At 42.4% G+C, this 15,999-nt stretch overlaps 1 protein-coding gene across 3 annotated transcripts in view; it reads left to right on the top strand.

Annotated features, from left to right (window-relative positions):
• The window catches only part of RALGAPA2 (Ral GTPase activating protein catalytic alpha subunit 2), a 357,121-nt gene that overhangs the window by 144,071 nt on the left and 197,051 nt on the right, over window positions 1-15,999 (top strand). For all 3 annotated transcript variants that reach the window (XM_019544076.1, XM_019544075.1, XM_019544074.1), the window contains 4 exons: window positions 3,725-3,862; window positions 6,100-6,197; window positions 8,432-8,519; window positions 8,669-8,845. In XM_019544076.1, coding sequence (XP_019399621.1) covers window positions 3,725-3,862; window positions 6,100-6,197; window positions 8,432-8,519; window positions 8,669-8,845 — 501 coding nt within the window. The remainder of the gene's footprint in view (window positions 1-3,724; window positions 3,863-6,099; window positions 6,198-8,431; window positions 8,520-8,668; window positions 8,846-15,999) is intronic.

Genomic DNA, 15,999 nt, shown 5'->3' with positions numbered 1-15,999 from the left:
TGGTAGGAGGCATAATATGGATCATGCATCAGATGCTATCATACCTTTACCTGAAGCTCTAGAGGGGCCCTAACAGTGAAACCCAAGAGCTGTCTCTGTCTCTTATAACTGGTTATTATTATTTTTTTCCCAGCAAAAGTACATCACCTAAAAGGCTCTCAAGTAATGTTTTTTGTTTAGCCTTGTAATGAGAGGGAGAATGTCAGAATGAAGGGTTGGTTTGTTTTTTTTTTACAAGATTTTAATTTCTCAATTTTTTTTCACGTTTATTCACTATTGTTCAGATTTTCTGAAACTGGTAGTGTGCTATGAATAAAAAAAAATCTGGCATCATAAAACTGAACAATTTATTGATAATGTTATATAGCAATTAAGTAAGAAAATAATAGAAAGTATGTTTTCATCCAGAAATCCCTGTGCACATGAAGAAATACTTTCTTGGTGACTCACTTTTAATTCTGCTAAAAGCCTCAGGGTATGTGCTGGAGCAGGGGTTGGCAACCTGTGGCCCAAGGGTGGCATTGGGAGGTGCTCAGCTGCGCTGTGCTGCCTATCCCATCTGCACTGTCCCCCTCCGTAGCTATTCCTGCTGCTCTGCCTGTGATTGCCCTCACTGCAGAGGGGCTTGGGATCAGGAGCAAGAGTAAGCATAGGTAGCTTGAGCATCCTAGGAGTCAGAGATCTGTGGCCCATAGCAGGGAGCCAGGTCACAAGGCCCAGCCCATGGAAGCTGCAAAGTTCGACAACCTTTGTGCTAGAGAGGGTGCCGTAACTTACTTTAGTAGGCTTATTATGAGAGTTCCTGTCCTTCGCAAACCTACATTAATTGGGGTCTCTTAGGCCATATTCCTGGTACAAGGAGTCTCATCAGATTTGACAGGTATTGATAGCCAGCTCTCTGCATGCGATGACACCTATATAAAGCTGTCTAGACCAGTGGTTCTCAAACTTCTTTTTTCACGGACCACTTGAAAATTGCTGATGGTCTCAGTGGACCACTTAATAAACTTTTGTTTGCATTTTGCCAAAACAGCCTTGATCTCCCTCATCAGAAAAAAATAAAACAAGTGCAGGACCAAGTATAGATATTTTTGATTGTTCCGCAACCTTTCTGCGCACTGCCTGAATGGACCACCAGTGATTGTCCGTGAACCACAGTTTGAGAACCTCTGGTCTAGACTGTTCAGCCTAGTAGAGCTTCTAAGTGAATGATTCAGTTCTTGCAAATGATGAATGAATGAGCTTCCTGAGGGCAGGAAGAGGTGTTTGTGCTCAAAAGATCATCCTATGGCCCAAAGGATGTAGAAGGTTCTCGAACTCTGTCTGCAGTCTCGGAACAATAATACCTCTCATTCCTTCTGTCATGTGCATGGGGAAGCTGGGGTCCTAGTAATCTGTCTGATTGCCAGTGAGCTTGCCATTGAGCCTGGGACTTGACTGATACACTTAAACTAGGTGGAGCCTTGCTGTTGTCTATCTCCCAGGAGTGGTAGATATAATTCTACACTTGAGTATAAGGAGACCTATAGAAGAAAGGGGGGATACTCCAGTCCCACCTCTTTTCTGTCCTGTCTCTCTCAGTTAAGTTGCTCACCTCATCCCTTCCCAGAATCAAGGGCCTGCAACCTTTTCAAGCCATGAGCCACAACAACTCAGCTCCAGTCCAGTGCAGGCTGGGTGGCTTCAGTAGCACATCAGCAGCAAGAGGGTTTGCTTGAACCTGTGCCAGGGCCAGGCAGCTGGGAGCTGCATCAGCTCCAATGCTGCTTATCCCAAGCCCTGCTCCCCAGCAGGGATTCAAGTGCAGCTTCCAGCTGAACAGGGGCTGCGCTGTAGGGCTGTGCAAAGCTTTGGTTGCTGATTTGATTCGGCAGAGATTGGGTCTGATTCTAGGCCAAATCTCCAAATCAAATCAAGAGACCCTTTAATCTCTTTGAATCAAATCGGAACCCTCTGAATCGATTCGGAGAGATTCAGAAAGATTTGATGATTTGGGCATAGTCACAGCTTTAAATGTTTTTTCTACACACCTCAAGGTACCAGGCGGCTCGTGAATGCTGAGATGCTGGGGCGGATGGAGCATCCCATGGAAGTGTAGGGGGGTCTCCCACGTACTCAACAGTGAACCCGGTAGTGCTTTCTGGCTTTGCCTGGGAGCGTACAGGGTACCTCCTGCCCCCTGGCTCAGAGAGTGATGCCTCCTGGTTCTGCGGGGGGCACCCGGGTTCCCCCCACAGCTGATTGCCGAGCTGGAGGGGCGTGGCGGGGAGGGATCGCCCGTGCACTTGGCAGTGGACCCAGAAGTTGACTGGAAGTACTTCCAGTCCATTTCCGGGTGCACCACCAACCATGTGGGGGGCCCCCCCCTCCACACTCCTACAGGATGCTTCATCCGCCCCACCATTGTAGTGTTCACAAGCCATGCCTGGTACCTTGAGGGATGTAGAAAAAACATGTAAAGCTATGTCTGTGGCCAAATCACTGAGTCTCCGAATCAGCATGGGCTGAATCCAAATCTGAAGATTCAAATCAAATCAGGCCAGCGATCCAAATCGACTAATTGAATTACTGTTCCCAATTTGGGCCGAATCTAAACCGTTATGGCCCATTTTTCACACCCCTACAGCACTGTAGCCAGACAGCTGGGAGGCGCACTCTCACTGCTGTTTCTCTGCACCCTATCCCAATCCCTGGCTGCAGAACCAGTGCAGCTTCCAGCTGCTGGGGAGCTGTGCTGGGGCCAGGCAACTTGAAGCTGCATTCTCATTGCTTCCCCAATTCCTGGCTAAAGTACAGACACAGCCAGAAGTTATTCATCAACTGGAATTTGTGCCTACACTGCAGCTGGGGAGCAGGGAACAAGGAGAAGCAGTAGCAATGCAGGCGCAGCTTCTAGATGCCCTGTCCCAACATGGACATGAGCAGAGACAAAGCCTTCTGGCTCCACAGGCTGGATCCAGTAGCTCCATGAGCCAGACCCAGTTAATGGTTGTACGTTGGTAACCCATCCTAAGGAGTGCAGGAGATAGATGTCAGACCTAAGCGTATCTTTGAATGCTCAGGAAGGAATCCTGCTTAGTTCAATATCTACTCTCTGCCAGTAGCAAGTACTGGTCATTTCAGAGAAACTTAGCTGGGAGTACAGAATGTGAAGGAGGAAGTGAGGAATGGAGGGAATACTCTACTCCTCAATGCTGTGGTTTATAGGAACATATAATACTGCTTGAGATTTCTTATTTGTTTGACTGAAGTCCTCTGAAATGAGTGGAATAACTCAGAATAGATATCGCATACAAATAGTTTGACAAAAACCTTGCATATTTAGATGTTTCTTTTCATTATGGGTGAGGTAAATGGGAATACCAAACTGGTCATTTTTATATTACTTATTTGCATATCTTCTTCCATTTTTCTTTCCAGAATAAATAGGCTTATTCTTTTAAATCTGTTTTCCTGCCACCCCTCTGAACCCTCATCACACATGCTGAACCTCCAATAATTTCATTTCCCTTTCTCTGGATTAGTCTTTATTTCTGCTAGACATCTGTCCAAATTTAATATCATTTCAATAAAACATTTTTAAACCAATGTTTTTCATTTTAGTCTTGGAACATTTATGCTTTATTAATATTTGGTTTATCGTATGGCTTGTCTAGATTAGGAGGAAGCATGTGTGTGAATAGTGTTAAAATATTTGTAACATGTTTTTAATTGATACTTTCAGAAGTTGAAGAATCTCAGCCATCAGAAAATGTCACAGGGACAGAGTCAAGTGGTCCATTTGCAGACCAAGATCAACAAATTACTCGAAGCAGTAGCACTTCAGATATTACAGACCAGTTTAGTTCGGATTTTTTTCAAGGTAACTGTCATGATTTATAAGAGAAATAGTGGATTAAGTTGTCTTAGCGTCTCATTAAGCTACACTTGTGATTTGTGAGACAAAAGTTTTATTGCTATTATATGAAACTGTATTGTTGCCATAATATCTGCTCATATATGCAGTTGTGTACAACATGGCCTGTATTTTAAGTTATCCACTAAGTCATATTTTTCAGCTTTTGAAATAGTATTTTATTTCTTAACTAATTTCAACGCAGTGCTTACATGCTTCTGTAATAATACTGCTAATTCCTGACCACTTGCTCTGAGATATTTTAGTAACACAGGCAAGGGATACTGAACCTCCGGCCCATGGCCCAGATACAGCCCCTGGCACTCGCGGGGCTTCCCATGGGGAGGTCCAAGGGGCTTGGCCCTACATGCTATCTATAGTGGGTGTACAGGACCTGATCCTGTACCATGAGGCCAAATGAAGGCAGCCCAGGACTCAGCACGCAGGGCCAGGCAGAGGTGGTGTAGAACTAGTTGAGGCCATGTGGGGCCTGACCCAGGCATGCAGGCCCAACCCTGGTGTGTGGGGTCTCATCCAGTCCATGGACCCACTCCACACCACTCATGCAGCTCAGAGCCAAAGGTTAGGGACAGAAGTTGCACACAGACCAGTTTAAGTGATCAGAAACTGGCTTAAACCTGTAACAGAACAAATCTTCAGTGCATATAAACCAGTTTCAAAATGGCCAAAACTGGTTTAAGATAAAAACTGGTTGAATGTAGTATCCAACTTAACTGATTGAAGTCAGATCGGTTTATGGAACTTCTGTCCCAGACCCCTTCCTGGTTTAAGTTAAATCTGAGTCCCCCCGCATCCCTGAATGCTTTCCAGCCCTGGGCTAGGCTGTGCTGTCTGCTCCAGAGAGCAGGGCTGGCCCTGCCCCTCTGCTTTCTAGCTGGAGCAAGGGTGGGGGCATGGCCAGACACCAGCCCAGCATGGCCCCCTGAGGTAAAGGGAGCTGGAAGGGGTCCCCCCCACCGCTCCTTTGGGGGACCCCAACTGGAGTCTACCTGACAGTGGTGAAGCAGCCCCTGTCAGGGTCTCTCCCCCATTGCTGCTCCAGCACCGGGGCGGGAGCATGGCCAGACACTGGCCCGCCATGGCCCCCTAAGGCGAAGGAAACCGGGGGGGGGCACTACTTCCCCTTCCATCCCCTCTTTCACGAGAGGACCACAGCTGGGGTCTGCCAGCCCCAGCTGCTGCCTTTGCTGTTCACCCCTGGCCAGGCAGACCCTGGCTGGGGTCCCCTGGTGGGAAAGGGAATGGAGGGGGAAACAAACCCCCTCCTGCCCCCTTCACCTCAGGGGGCCATGCTAGGCAGGCGTCTGCCCGTGCTGCCGCCCCTGGAGCGGCAAGGGGAGAGGGATCCTGACAGGGGCTACTGCACCCCAGCAAGGCAGACCTGCTGGGTTCCCCGGGAGAGAGGGGAGAATAAACCCCTTCCCTGCCCCCTTCACCTTAGGGAGCCATGCCAGGCCGATATGTGACTGGGGGCCAGGTTCTGGCCACGCTCCTTCTTCCAGCCCCTCAAAAGCCTGGCAAGGGTTACTTCCCCCCTCCCCCTCCAGGTATATCGCAGCTGGGGTCCCTGCAGGCCAGGGAGGGGGTTTAAACCCTTACCCAATTATACTCTGGCCTGCCAGGGCCTAGCCATGCCCCCTCCCTCAGCCCAGCTTCCCTCGGGCCTGGCCACTGTGGAAGGGAAGGGAGGGCTCGCTCTAGCAGCATTTCCGTCCCACCCCCCCAGCTTCCGGCCTGAGCCACTGCAAGCATAGACTAACCTGCAAAGATTGCATCAATTCATTTTTTGGCGTTTTGAATATCTGTACTTACCCAAAAGGTTGAGCACCACTGATATAAAGGATTGATAAGTGGAATGCCAGCCATAATGCTCCAGTATCTAGCATTGTATTTACATTTTGTACATCACATTTAACATTTTATTGTAGTCCCATTTCTTCAGTGAGTTGCATTTTTTGAGGGGATTCTCCATATACTATGCACTTGCACCATATAAATGAATTAATAACAATAGTGCAGTATACTATGTCATAGTGGACCACTTCTTTGTAAATCCTGGAAAGATTCTAAAGACTCAAAAGTAAAGCATTTATAATTATTTTCCCATTTTCTCCACTTCCTTGAGTGTATGTATTTCTTCTCTGACACGGTTCCTTTTTACAATTTCAATATGTATTCCACAGGGAAAAAGACCGAGAGCACGCAGAATTTAAGTTCTTCAGACTCTAAATCTGTTCAAGAAAATAAAGTATATATGAAGAAAGAACATGAAGCCCAGCATGTAAGGCAGAAGTAGAGAAAGTGGTTATTGACAAGATTCATAAAACATTTGGAAAGAATAACAAAAATGTCAAGCGTTGTTGATTCTATTCATAATATAAAAATTGGAATTAAACTTCTAGCTGTTAAATACATAAACTACCTTATTTACTTGAATCTAAAACAAGTTTTTTACCCTCCAGTCAGTTGGTGGTGGGGAGGTCATCTTATAGTTTTATACGAAGTCTGGGGTTGGGGCTGGTGGCTGCTGTGGCTCTAACTCTGGTCTGGAGCCTGGGTCAGGGCCAGAGTCACACCCACAGCAGCTCCTGCACCCACACCCTTCCTTGTCATTTACCCTCTTCAGCTTCTTTTGTACATATGAGTGCATAAAATGTAAACAATCAGTTCATAACTCTCTTTATAAATAATTTATATTAGTTACATAGTACCAGAATAAATATCTGATGATTACACTTTGCACACTCAGCTCTGCATTTTAGAACTTTTTGTGTGTCAGCTTTCTGATGCACAGGCATTTTAAATGTTAATGCTACTTTTGAATAAACAGTTCAAATAACAAATTGCAAATATTGGAGATATTTAGGGAAGGGCTAGTACAGTTCAACATGAAAGGCTTCAGTTTAGTTCCCTGGTTCTTCTCCTCTTGTTGCCTGGCTTCACTTTGCAGTGGCTTCTTTAGCCATTCAGGAATAAATCCCAAGTACTTTGCAGGGAGGTAGATCCAGACCTGTGTGAAACATTGTCCGGCAAATTGGGAGGGTGAGGATCAGGGAGTAGCTTGTGTTGCAAAATACTGACTATTAATTAACAACGCTGTTACCAGTTTCATATTCCCCACCCTTTTTTTTTTTTTTGTAAACTGAAAATGAACTTCTCGCCATTTTTGTTGCATATTATATGAACCAGTGCTGAACTCAACATTTTTTGTTTGCCAGATTTTTCTGACTATTCCTCACCCTGGAATCAATTTAATGGGAAAAATAAAACTGAATAGAGTTTTCCAGAAAAGTTCAGATAGCTGCATGATACTCAGAAATTATGTTCAATTCCATTCATTCCCAAACTTGTTCTAGTCGCAAGTTTTTGAAAGACAGTCCAGGCAAATGCAATCTTGTCTGTCCTGAGTGTGGATGTACTTTGACTTCCTAAGCCTGTGTAGGGAAAAAAGCATTTATAAGGCTTGGCCAATGGATCAACTGTTACATTGTTCTAATATTTGTTTTATTTCCTTTTTAAAAATTAAGATAAGTCATTGCAAACATAAAACAAAAATAATCAAAAACCCCGCATTGATACATTTTAAATTTAGATTTTGACATCTACATAATCTCGGAAATTTAGAGCTAAGCTTCCCCTGGCAACTAAGTCTTCCATCCTTCTTCTATCCCATAAACTGACATACTATTTTGCCAATATTTAGTTCTTTTTTTCTTTTCTTTTTTCTTTCCTTATTTTTAAACACAAAGACTATATGGGAGTATAAGAAGTGTTGATTTTAAAGTTGGTCCACAATATTTAAAACCAAAGTCGATGGTGAGGGCCAGGGGTATATCATATTAGAATAGAAAATTACCTGAAGATGGCATCAGTGCCTAGCTTTTGAATGCTTTGGATCGAAGCAGAATCTGGAAAATGTCAATATTTTTGGAAATTATATACCAATAAGTGCTGCTTATTGACTATGATGTTTCTGATATAAGACATTGGCATTATTATTTCAGGGTGTGCATGAGACTTTAGATATTGATCCATGATGATCCTTGTTACCATCCATTGGATTGACTTCATTGCCATAGGTGGGAGGGACTTTTGTTAAAACATACCCTTCAGGAGTACCCTCCTGATTTTCAGAAAAGGTGTGTGAAAGCCAAGCAAAGGTTTCAATAGGTGCCCCAAACACACTGAATAATAGAAACACGGGATGACTTTTTAAGACAACTCTATTTATATTATTCATTACTGTAAGGAAAGTTTAAAGGTAGGGGAAAGTTTATAAGAAAATGAGTATAGGAACAAAACACATGCTAGAGTTCTTACCCTTGGCACTTTGAGGAAATTGCAAAGTCCGATACTTGCCTATAAATATCTTGACTAAGTTGTAATTAATCTACAGTAATATTTGTGTTTAAAATGATTTGCATCTTCATAAATGAAATCCGAATAGAATATAAAGCAGTTTTCAAATTAATAATAAGCTAAAAAGAATACAATTTGCTACTGTGTTCTCTGAAGGTTTTAGTACGAAGGAGCAGCAGTCCAGCTGAATTGGATTTGAAAACAGACCTGCAGTCTCACAGAAGTCCCAAGGAAAGAGAAAAGAGTGAGTTTTAGGAAATTAGATACTTTACTTGGGGGCTAGTAATTTGTGATGACATAGTAGTTTGACTAATCAAAGATGCAGTATTGTTTACTGACTTCACAGTATATTTCTTGTAGTGCATGTGTCTTACAAATCCCTGTTTACCTTAGGTGAAAGTTTTAGTAGTGACACATCCTTTGGCTACAATAATGAAGTAGACATCACCCTGCTTCCCTGGCAAACATGTGAAGAAGACCATGAAGTTAATACAACCACAGATGTTTGTGCTGATCCAGATGTACGTCATTGGCTACAGCTTAGTCCTTCAGATGCTGCAAATTTAACAGGTACTTAATGTTCAGTAAAAAGTAATTAATTGATTATTTACTTTTATGTCTACAATGGAAACATATCTGATAGAAATTTTACTACTCAATATGCTTGCACGCTATTCTGTAGAACAGTATTTATTTTTAAAGTAGATGACAATGTCTGACATGAAATTTAAGCCTAGTGTCAAAGTTCTTTTTTTTTTTTAATTTAAAATATATTACCTATTTATAATGTTTCATTCTTAAGCTTGAAATTATATTGACAGTACCTTGTATACGGTACCAGTACTGATAAGGAAAGATGCTAACTTCTCCTCAAAGAATGCATGTTAACTGCTGCCTTTCATTTCATCACAGTATATCTGATTCTCAAGACTAGACATAACACCTTTCAAAAAAAATGAAAAGCAATGTCACTAACCTAGCAAATATAGAGAGCAGGTAATGAAATGGGAGTCAAAGGGAGAAAAAAAAAAAAGAGAGAGAATAGAAGAAATGTCAGCATGGGCGACTGGTGCCTTCTGGCTCTGGGGGAGCATCAACTGCTGATTGCTGACAGGGGGGGGGCGGTCCCCCAAAAGCCAGTCACCAGGAGGAGAGCCAGTGGCAAACCAGAAATGCCGCCGGCACTTCTCAGGAGGTACACTGACTTGCACTACCCACACCCTGGCTGGCGAGGGCCAATTTTAGGGGGGGGCACATGCCCCCCTCCATGTCCACCTTATGCGTCGCCTATGAATTTCAGACAATACTAATAAATAACAGAGAATAGCTACTTTCCAGGTTCTCTGAGGTCCCCTCTACACACTATAGGTATTGCACAATTAACTGGAGACCAGCTACATTACACAATTAACTGGAGACCGGTGCAAAGTATCTGTCATACAATAAAAAGCTCCAACCGGCTATAAAGAAAATATGTACTATATAACTGGTTTTGGTTGAGCCTTAATTTGCATGTGTAGCATGGTCTCCCCTACTGCTGGGAGCCCCATCAGCTGACAGGACTCCCAGCCACACAAGTGCACAGTGGCCAGAGTGAAACCCCCAAACCATAGGGATTGTGGCAGTTGGGATCCCTAGGGTCCAGGAGAGTACAGAACCCTTGGACTTAGGGGATGGTGGCTGCCATGATCCTGAGGGCTTGTGGGGAAGAGGGATGTGAAACCCCTGGGCCAGGGAGATTGCGACTGTTGTGACCCCTATGGCTCCGGGGTGCAGGAAACCCCTGGGGCCAGAGAATCACTGTAAGGCAAACCCTAGGAGTTTGGGTTGCGGAAAATCCCCTAGGCTAGAGGTTCACTGAAGGGGGAATCTGCACTCTGGGGGTGCAGAAAATCCCTGGGGCTGGAGGATCTCAGTGATCCTCTGGCCCTGGGGGTTTCCCTATACCCCCACGGTAGGCACATCATCCTGCAGGAATCCTCTGGCCCCAAGGGTTTCCCCACATGCCAAGGATGGGGCATAGGCCCTGTGGTTATCCTCTGGCTTCAGGGAGTTCCCCATACCTCAGGGGTGGGGTGGGATGGGATCACTGCAACAGAGATCCTTTAGCCCTAGGAGTGTGTAGGGCACCTCTGTGGCTGGGCACCCCTTAACTGGGGTGCGTGGCACTCCCAGCTGTGGGAGCCTGCTTCTTGGTAGTGCAGGGGAAGCTCAATCCTGGGCTCCCCCTGCACTGGCAATAAGGTATGATGGGATCTAATGTACAATCACACATTTGCACCTCCTGCCATGTACATGTGGCATGGCAGGAGCTGCAATTGTGTGAATTGCTCATTAGAGTCCATTGGGCCTTTGTCTGCACATGTAGAGGGCCTGATTATCTTTTACTTTGAGCTATGGTAGCAATTAACTAGATAATTTATCAAGAGAGAATTCAGGAATAGAAAATGTTTGCTTCTGTGAATCAGGTGGAGTTATCAGAAGTTATGCTATATTTTTTGTTACTCTGCCTGAATATGTATTTAGACATGAAGGAAGAGTGAGTAGGACTGAGGAAGAGAGACAGCGTTGTAGGTCTGGAGTGTTGTTGTAGTTGTGGTGTTCCAGGAACTATATGACAGACAAGGATTTTTTGTAACAGTCTCTATGAGCGCATCCAGATGAGTGTGCATGTGCAGGGGCACACATTTCCCATGTGACAAATAGCAGCGGCACATACTGACCCAGGTGGGGTGGGGTAGGGGAAGTTGAGGTCAGCACTTGTACTGGCCCCAGCAGCCTTACTTGGGGTCCTGGGGGTCTCCTGGGGCAGCAGCTGCACTGATCTCACTGCTTGGTGTCTAGCCTGTAGCCAGAGCATTGCTCTTGCTGGGCCAGGCTCCATTTTGGGTGACACATACTGGTGCCACGTGTGCTGTGCCACATTTTTAGCAGTGTTTGTTTTGACACAGAGATATCCCATTGTCAAATTTTGGCACTGAGCTGTAAATCAGGAGTGCAGTGCCACAAACTACATGCGCATGGTCGTCCGGACGCGGGTTATGGGATCAACTGTACAGTTAGCAAAGCTAATGGGCAAGGTTTCAGGCATCCAGAGCCCGTTTTCAAATCTAAACCTAAGGACTAAACTTAGATCTGAGGAAGGGCACCTGATGCCCAAAACCTTGTGTAACAGCTCACCCAACTATACATTAGTCCAGTAAAACATAACAGAAAAATCCTTGCCATTTCCCAAAAAGTATTGTTTGAAAGCTAAGAAACTCTGTTTACTAGACTTAAAACTGGCACTAGCATGTGTGAAACTTGATACTGTTTGGAAGGGGTATTTTGTACTTGGTGTGCAAACTGAGTTTATAGATAATCTATGAGTTTTGATGGTCCATGTTAATATACAGTTGAAAAATATCTGTCTATGAATTCTCCATACTAAATGTTTATAAGGTAATAATATTTTGATCTTGCATTTAGACAGTGGTTAAATGATTAATAGCATTGTTATCTGGGGAGGGATTTTCAGAAATGCCTGAGTGATAAGAGCATTGTGTTTCAAATTTTAAAATTTCAAATTTCTTGGAGCTTTTCTAGCCAGGGACACTCAAGTGGATTATTTGAATTAACTAAAGGTGAAAGTGGATTGGATAAACCACCTTAAATCCCTGTTTGAACACACTTGACATAAATAGCCTTAATTTGATTTAGCTTAACTTTTCTAATTTTTACTCTGCAGACCAAAGCTCAGGCACTTTAGAAAATCCAGCTGATTTATCTCTTTCGGTTTGCCAACTATTTAAATTATAGATATGCAAATAAGGAGCACATAATTAAAAATATTAACAAAAGTTGTTTTTTTCTCTTTCAATTTAAATGTGTGGCTTTTGTCTTAGCTTGTTCTTTTCTTGAATATGTAGCTTAAGCCAAGAAGGGATGTAGAATAACAACACATTTATATTGGAAAAATATTTAGAGGAACATTATGCAATCTTTTCAAATTATTTTCCTCAGAATATCATTTTAAAAAAATCAATCGCACATAACATGTACATGGGACACCCTGGTCTGGGGAATAGGCAGGAGGGATTGTGCTGCTGTTCCCTTTCCTCCATCTGGTCCAGGAGGGAAGGGAGTAATGGGGTAATGCTGCCGATTATTTCCCCGATGCTCAACTCCAGTCCCTAGGGACTGGGAGGACTGATGCAGCCCTTGTTCCCCATGCCTTCCCCAGACTGGAATCACTTCTGTGTGGGGAATGTGCAGGGGGCAGGGCAGAGAAGGCAGTGGTAGGCTGAATGCCTGTACTGTTCTTTTTCCCATAATGGCAAAGGAGGCAGTTGTAAGCTGAATGCCTGTACTATTCCTTTTCCTGGAAGGATTTCTGTTAAATTTCTGGGAAATTTCCACTGCTAAAAATGAACACCTGTTCACACCCATAATCTCTAGTATTGTAGACATTATTAGAGGCTATTATATTAATTTCCCATTAATACAGTCTCTATAAAGGCAGCAATAATACAGTCCCTTTTTGATTTGTATCTGCTAAGACCTGGTATTCTGCACGGAAGGATTTGCAACTAGAAAGATTACTAGAAAAAGTTATAAGCATCTCGGTAGTTGTCTTTTTTTATAAAAATATGAATGAAACAGTGGTTAATTTGTATATCATCTGGTACGGCATAAAAGGGAAAAGGTATGGGAAGTAACTGTACAAATCTGTTTCCAAAGATGTCAGAGAATATAGGAGTATCATCCTTATTGTTTTTATTTCCCATCTGTTGTGCTTGTTCAAATAGAAACATCATTACCACTTTCCCAGATCACAGTTATTGAAGATTAGAAAGATATTATATATATTTTTTTATTGTCATGGTTCTTTTTTTCCCTGCATGTACCTTCTGCAGTTTTTTCCCCTCAAGATTATTTTCCCAGGTTTAACCCTTTGGAGTCTTTATTTCTAAGCATTTTGTATTAATGATGAATAAGAAATGGGAATTATAGGCTCCTATTATTAAGTGAGATTTACAAAGTCAGGCTGCAGGGTATGATTAATTGCAGTTTAGTATTTATACTTTTTTACAATGCATGCATGTTTCATATCCTTGCTCCATTAAAGTTGGTAGGAATAGTTGTATTGCCTTCAGTGGGATAGATTTACCTCTTATCTGTTGATTTTTGTTGAGAGTATTGTGCATGTGCTCTAATGTTATGGAAGTCTCTGATGTCTTTTGGAGATGCGTTAAAATATGTGCTTAATAAAAGTAACACCTTCAGGAAGCCATGTCCAAGTAATTTATATTTTCATTTTAATTATTATAATTTTGACATATTGGGATATATCATTTATGATTATTTATTGTATTCTATTCATTCTTTGTAAAGGTTCCTTTTTACCTCATATTTATAAGTCATTGATGTTAATAGTAATCTGGTAAAACAGGATTTTCTGGTAGGCTAATTTCTATGGAAAACTATATTGTTTCAGGGATATCTATTCCATATATTCAGTTCTTCTTTTAAACTCTACTTATGCAATGAATCAATGCAACCAGTTCAGTAGTTCAGGTTGTCATCTGTACAAAAGGAAGATTGTAATATAATATGTGTCAAGGATTATTAGCTGGCAAATTGGTAGCTTTCTTTCATACCTAATACAAGAAAGCTGTCCTTTGCACATGCAGAAGAAAACTAATTATGTAAAATAATCTGATGAATAACATAGACTAGAAGGGCAAATACTGAAATCAGGTTGTCATTATTCCACAGATTTGCTGTGTATAACTAACTTTCTGACTTTTAGAGAGTGTTGCCTTGCTTTAAATATTGACACCTAACTTTTAAATCCTATTTAGATTAGCTGAGAAAGCACCAGGTCCAATTAAAGAAGCTACCTTTAATTTGTATTGTCAGAAGTGAAGTGTCAGCCTTTGTGCAGAAAGGGGAGAGGATTTCACATTCCTATCCTTACTGTATTTCAGGGCAGGACATTTGCAGTATTGTCTGTCAAGCTCTCTGCGCTGTACCTTTCTCACATCAGACCACAGCTTTCTTCAGCACTGCTAATCTCTGTCCCAAGATTATTGTTAGGGCTTCATTGCACAAGACATGTAGGATAATCTGACTGCTATTAATGCTTTGCAGCTCTTGTCAAGTCTGGAGGAGTAGGCAACATTTCAACATCCTTCCCTAAATTCACTCTGTCCAAATCATAGAATCCTAGCCCCACAGTTTACTTACTGGAAAGCTTTTGAGAGACTAAGTATGAAAGGGGGACTTCTATTTCTCCTTCCAAGCATTCCACTATGGAGAATCCTGATTTGACTCCCCAGTTTGTGTACAGTTAGGGAGAGGATGATTGGACTGTAATGTGATGTTGGTGTCACATGCAAACAATATTCAGAGTTGCAATAAAAAGACACCACTAACTGAAGCTTTTCTTACAGTTTCCACATTATAATTTGAGTATTCAGCTTAATTTGATTTCAGTATTCAATGTTCTGGTTTCATAAAAAGGCTAGGTATATAATTAACAGGGACCTTTCAGTATTTTTATTAAAATACTTCAGGGTTTGTATTGAATTGGGATATTACAATTTTGATAATTAGCTATAGCAAGTTGGTCTTCATCCTTGTGCCTAACTACCCATCCAAGGTAGTGACATTGTAGCATGTCAGTCAGCCTTTTCAGGTCTCATTCATTTTTACCCTCCCCTTCCATATTTGTTTGAAAGTTTTATTCAGAATATGCTGCTGGACAGCATTTCCCCCATTCAAACTGAAAATTTGCACTTCAAAAAGAAGTTGTTGCATTCTGTTGTATCATAGAAATTGAAGCAGAAATCAATAGCAAGTACATGAAAATCTCCCACAAAAGGAAGGAAAAAAAAAGAATTTTACCAGACTTAAGCTGTCTTGGCAAGCTTTTGGGTGTTGCCTACTTTGTAAGATCTTGTACTGAACTATAAGGGATATTACTATATTTACCTGAATCGAAAACAACTTCAAATTTGGACCCAGTCACCAGTTTTAGATTATATACATGGCAAATTATAAATTTGTTACAGTTTTCCATGTATAGAACTGGGGGGAATCGTCTTAAATTCATTTATTTACCCACCACCGCCACCATCACTACTGCAGTGGGGAAACTAGATGGGGGGCAAGCACCTACTTGTTTCAGTTAGTTTTAAGGCAATTAACTGGCTGAAGTAATGGTTCTCTAGAGGAAAGTGCTGGAATTTCTAGCCCCTTGTATTTTTTCCCTTTTAGGAAAAAATATTTTTCTTTCTGTGTGGCTGTTGAAGTGTCTGTCTTGCTCTAAATCACCTGCATGTAAATATTGCCTGTCTTGTAAGGTAGCAGTTTCACTTAGCGGCAGCACACAGGTAGTTGTCTTTTCATTTAGAGGACTTGTAAATGAAGTGTGAAGTGTATTTCTCAAGAGACACTGAAAACATAAGGAGATGAGGCTGAAAGCATTTATCCTAGATCAGGGGTGTCAACTTCACCTTGTGCCTTGGGCTGGATCTGGACCATAGATCTCCTTGCATGCTGAATCCATCCCAGGGCAAACAGCAATGATGGCAGCTCCAGCATGGGGTGTGTGACATGTGGTGCAGCTGTGGCTCCCACCACATGCCCCATGCCAGAGCTGAAGCTACTACTGTATGCCCCATGGTGTAGCAACAGCTCTAACTCTGGCACTGAGCACAGAGCATGGGGCATGTGCTTGA

Source organism: Crocodylus porosus, unplaced genomic scaffold, assembly GCF_001723895.1.
Source record: "Crocodylus porosus isolate Cpor-Errol unplaced genomic scaffold, CroPor_comp1, whole genome shotgun sequence".
Classification (NCBI taxonomy): Eukaryota; Metazoa; Chordata; order Crocodylia; family Crocodylidae; genus Crocodylus; species Crocodylus porosus.
Note: the sequence above shows the minus strand (reverse complement) of the source record. Positions and strands in the feature narration are given on the sequence as shown.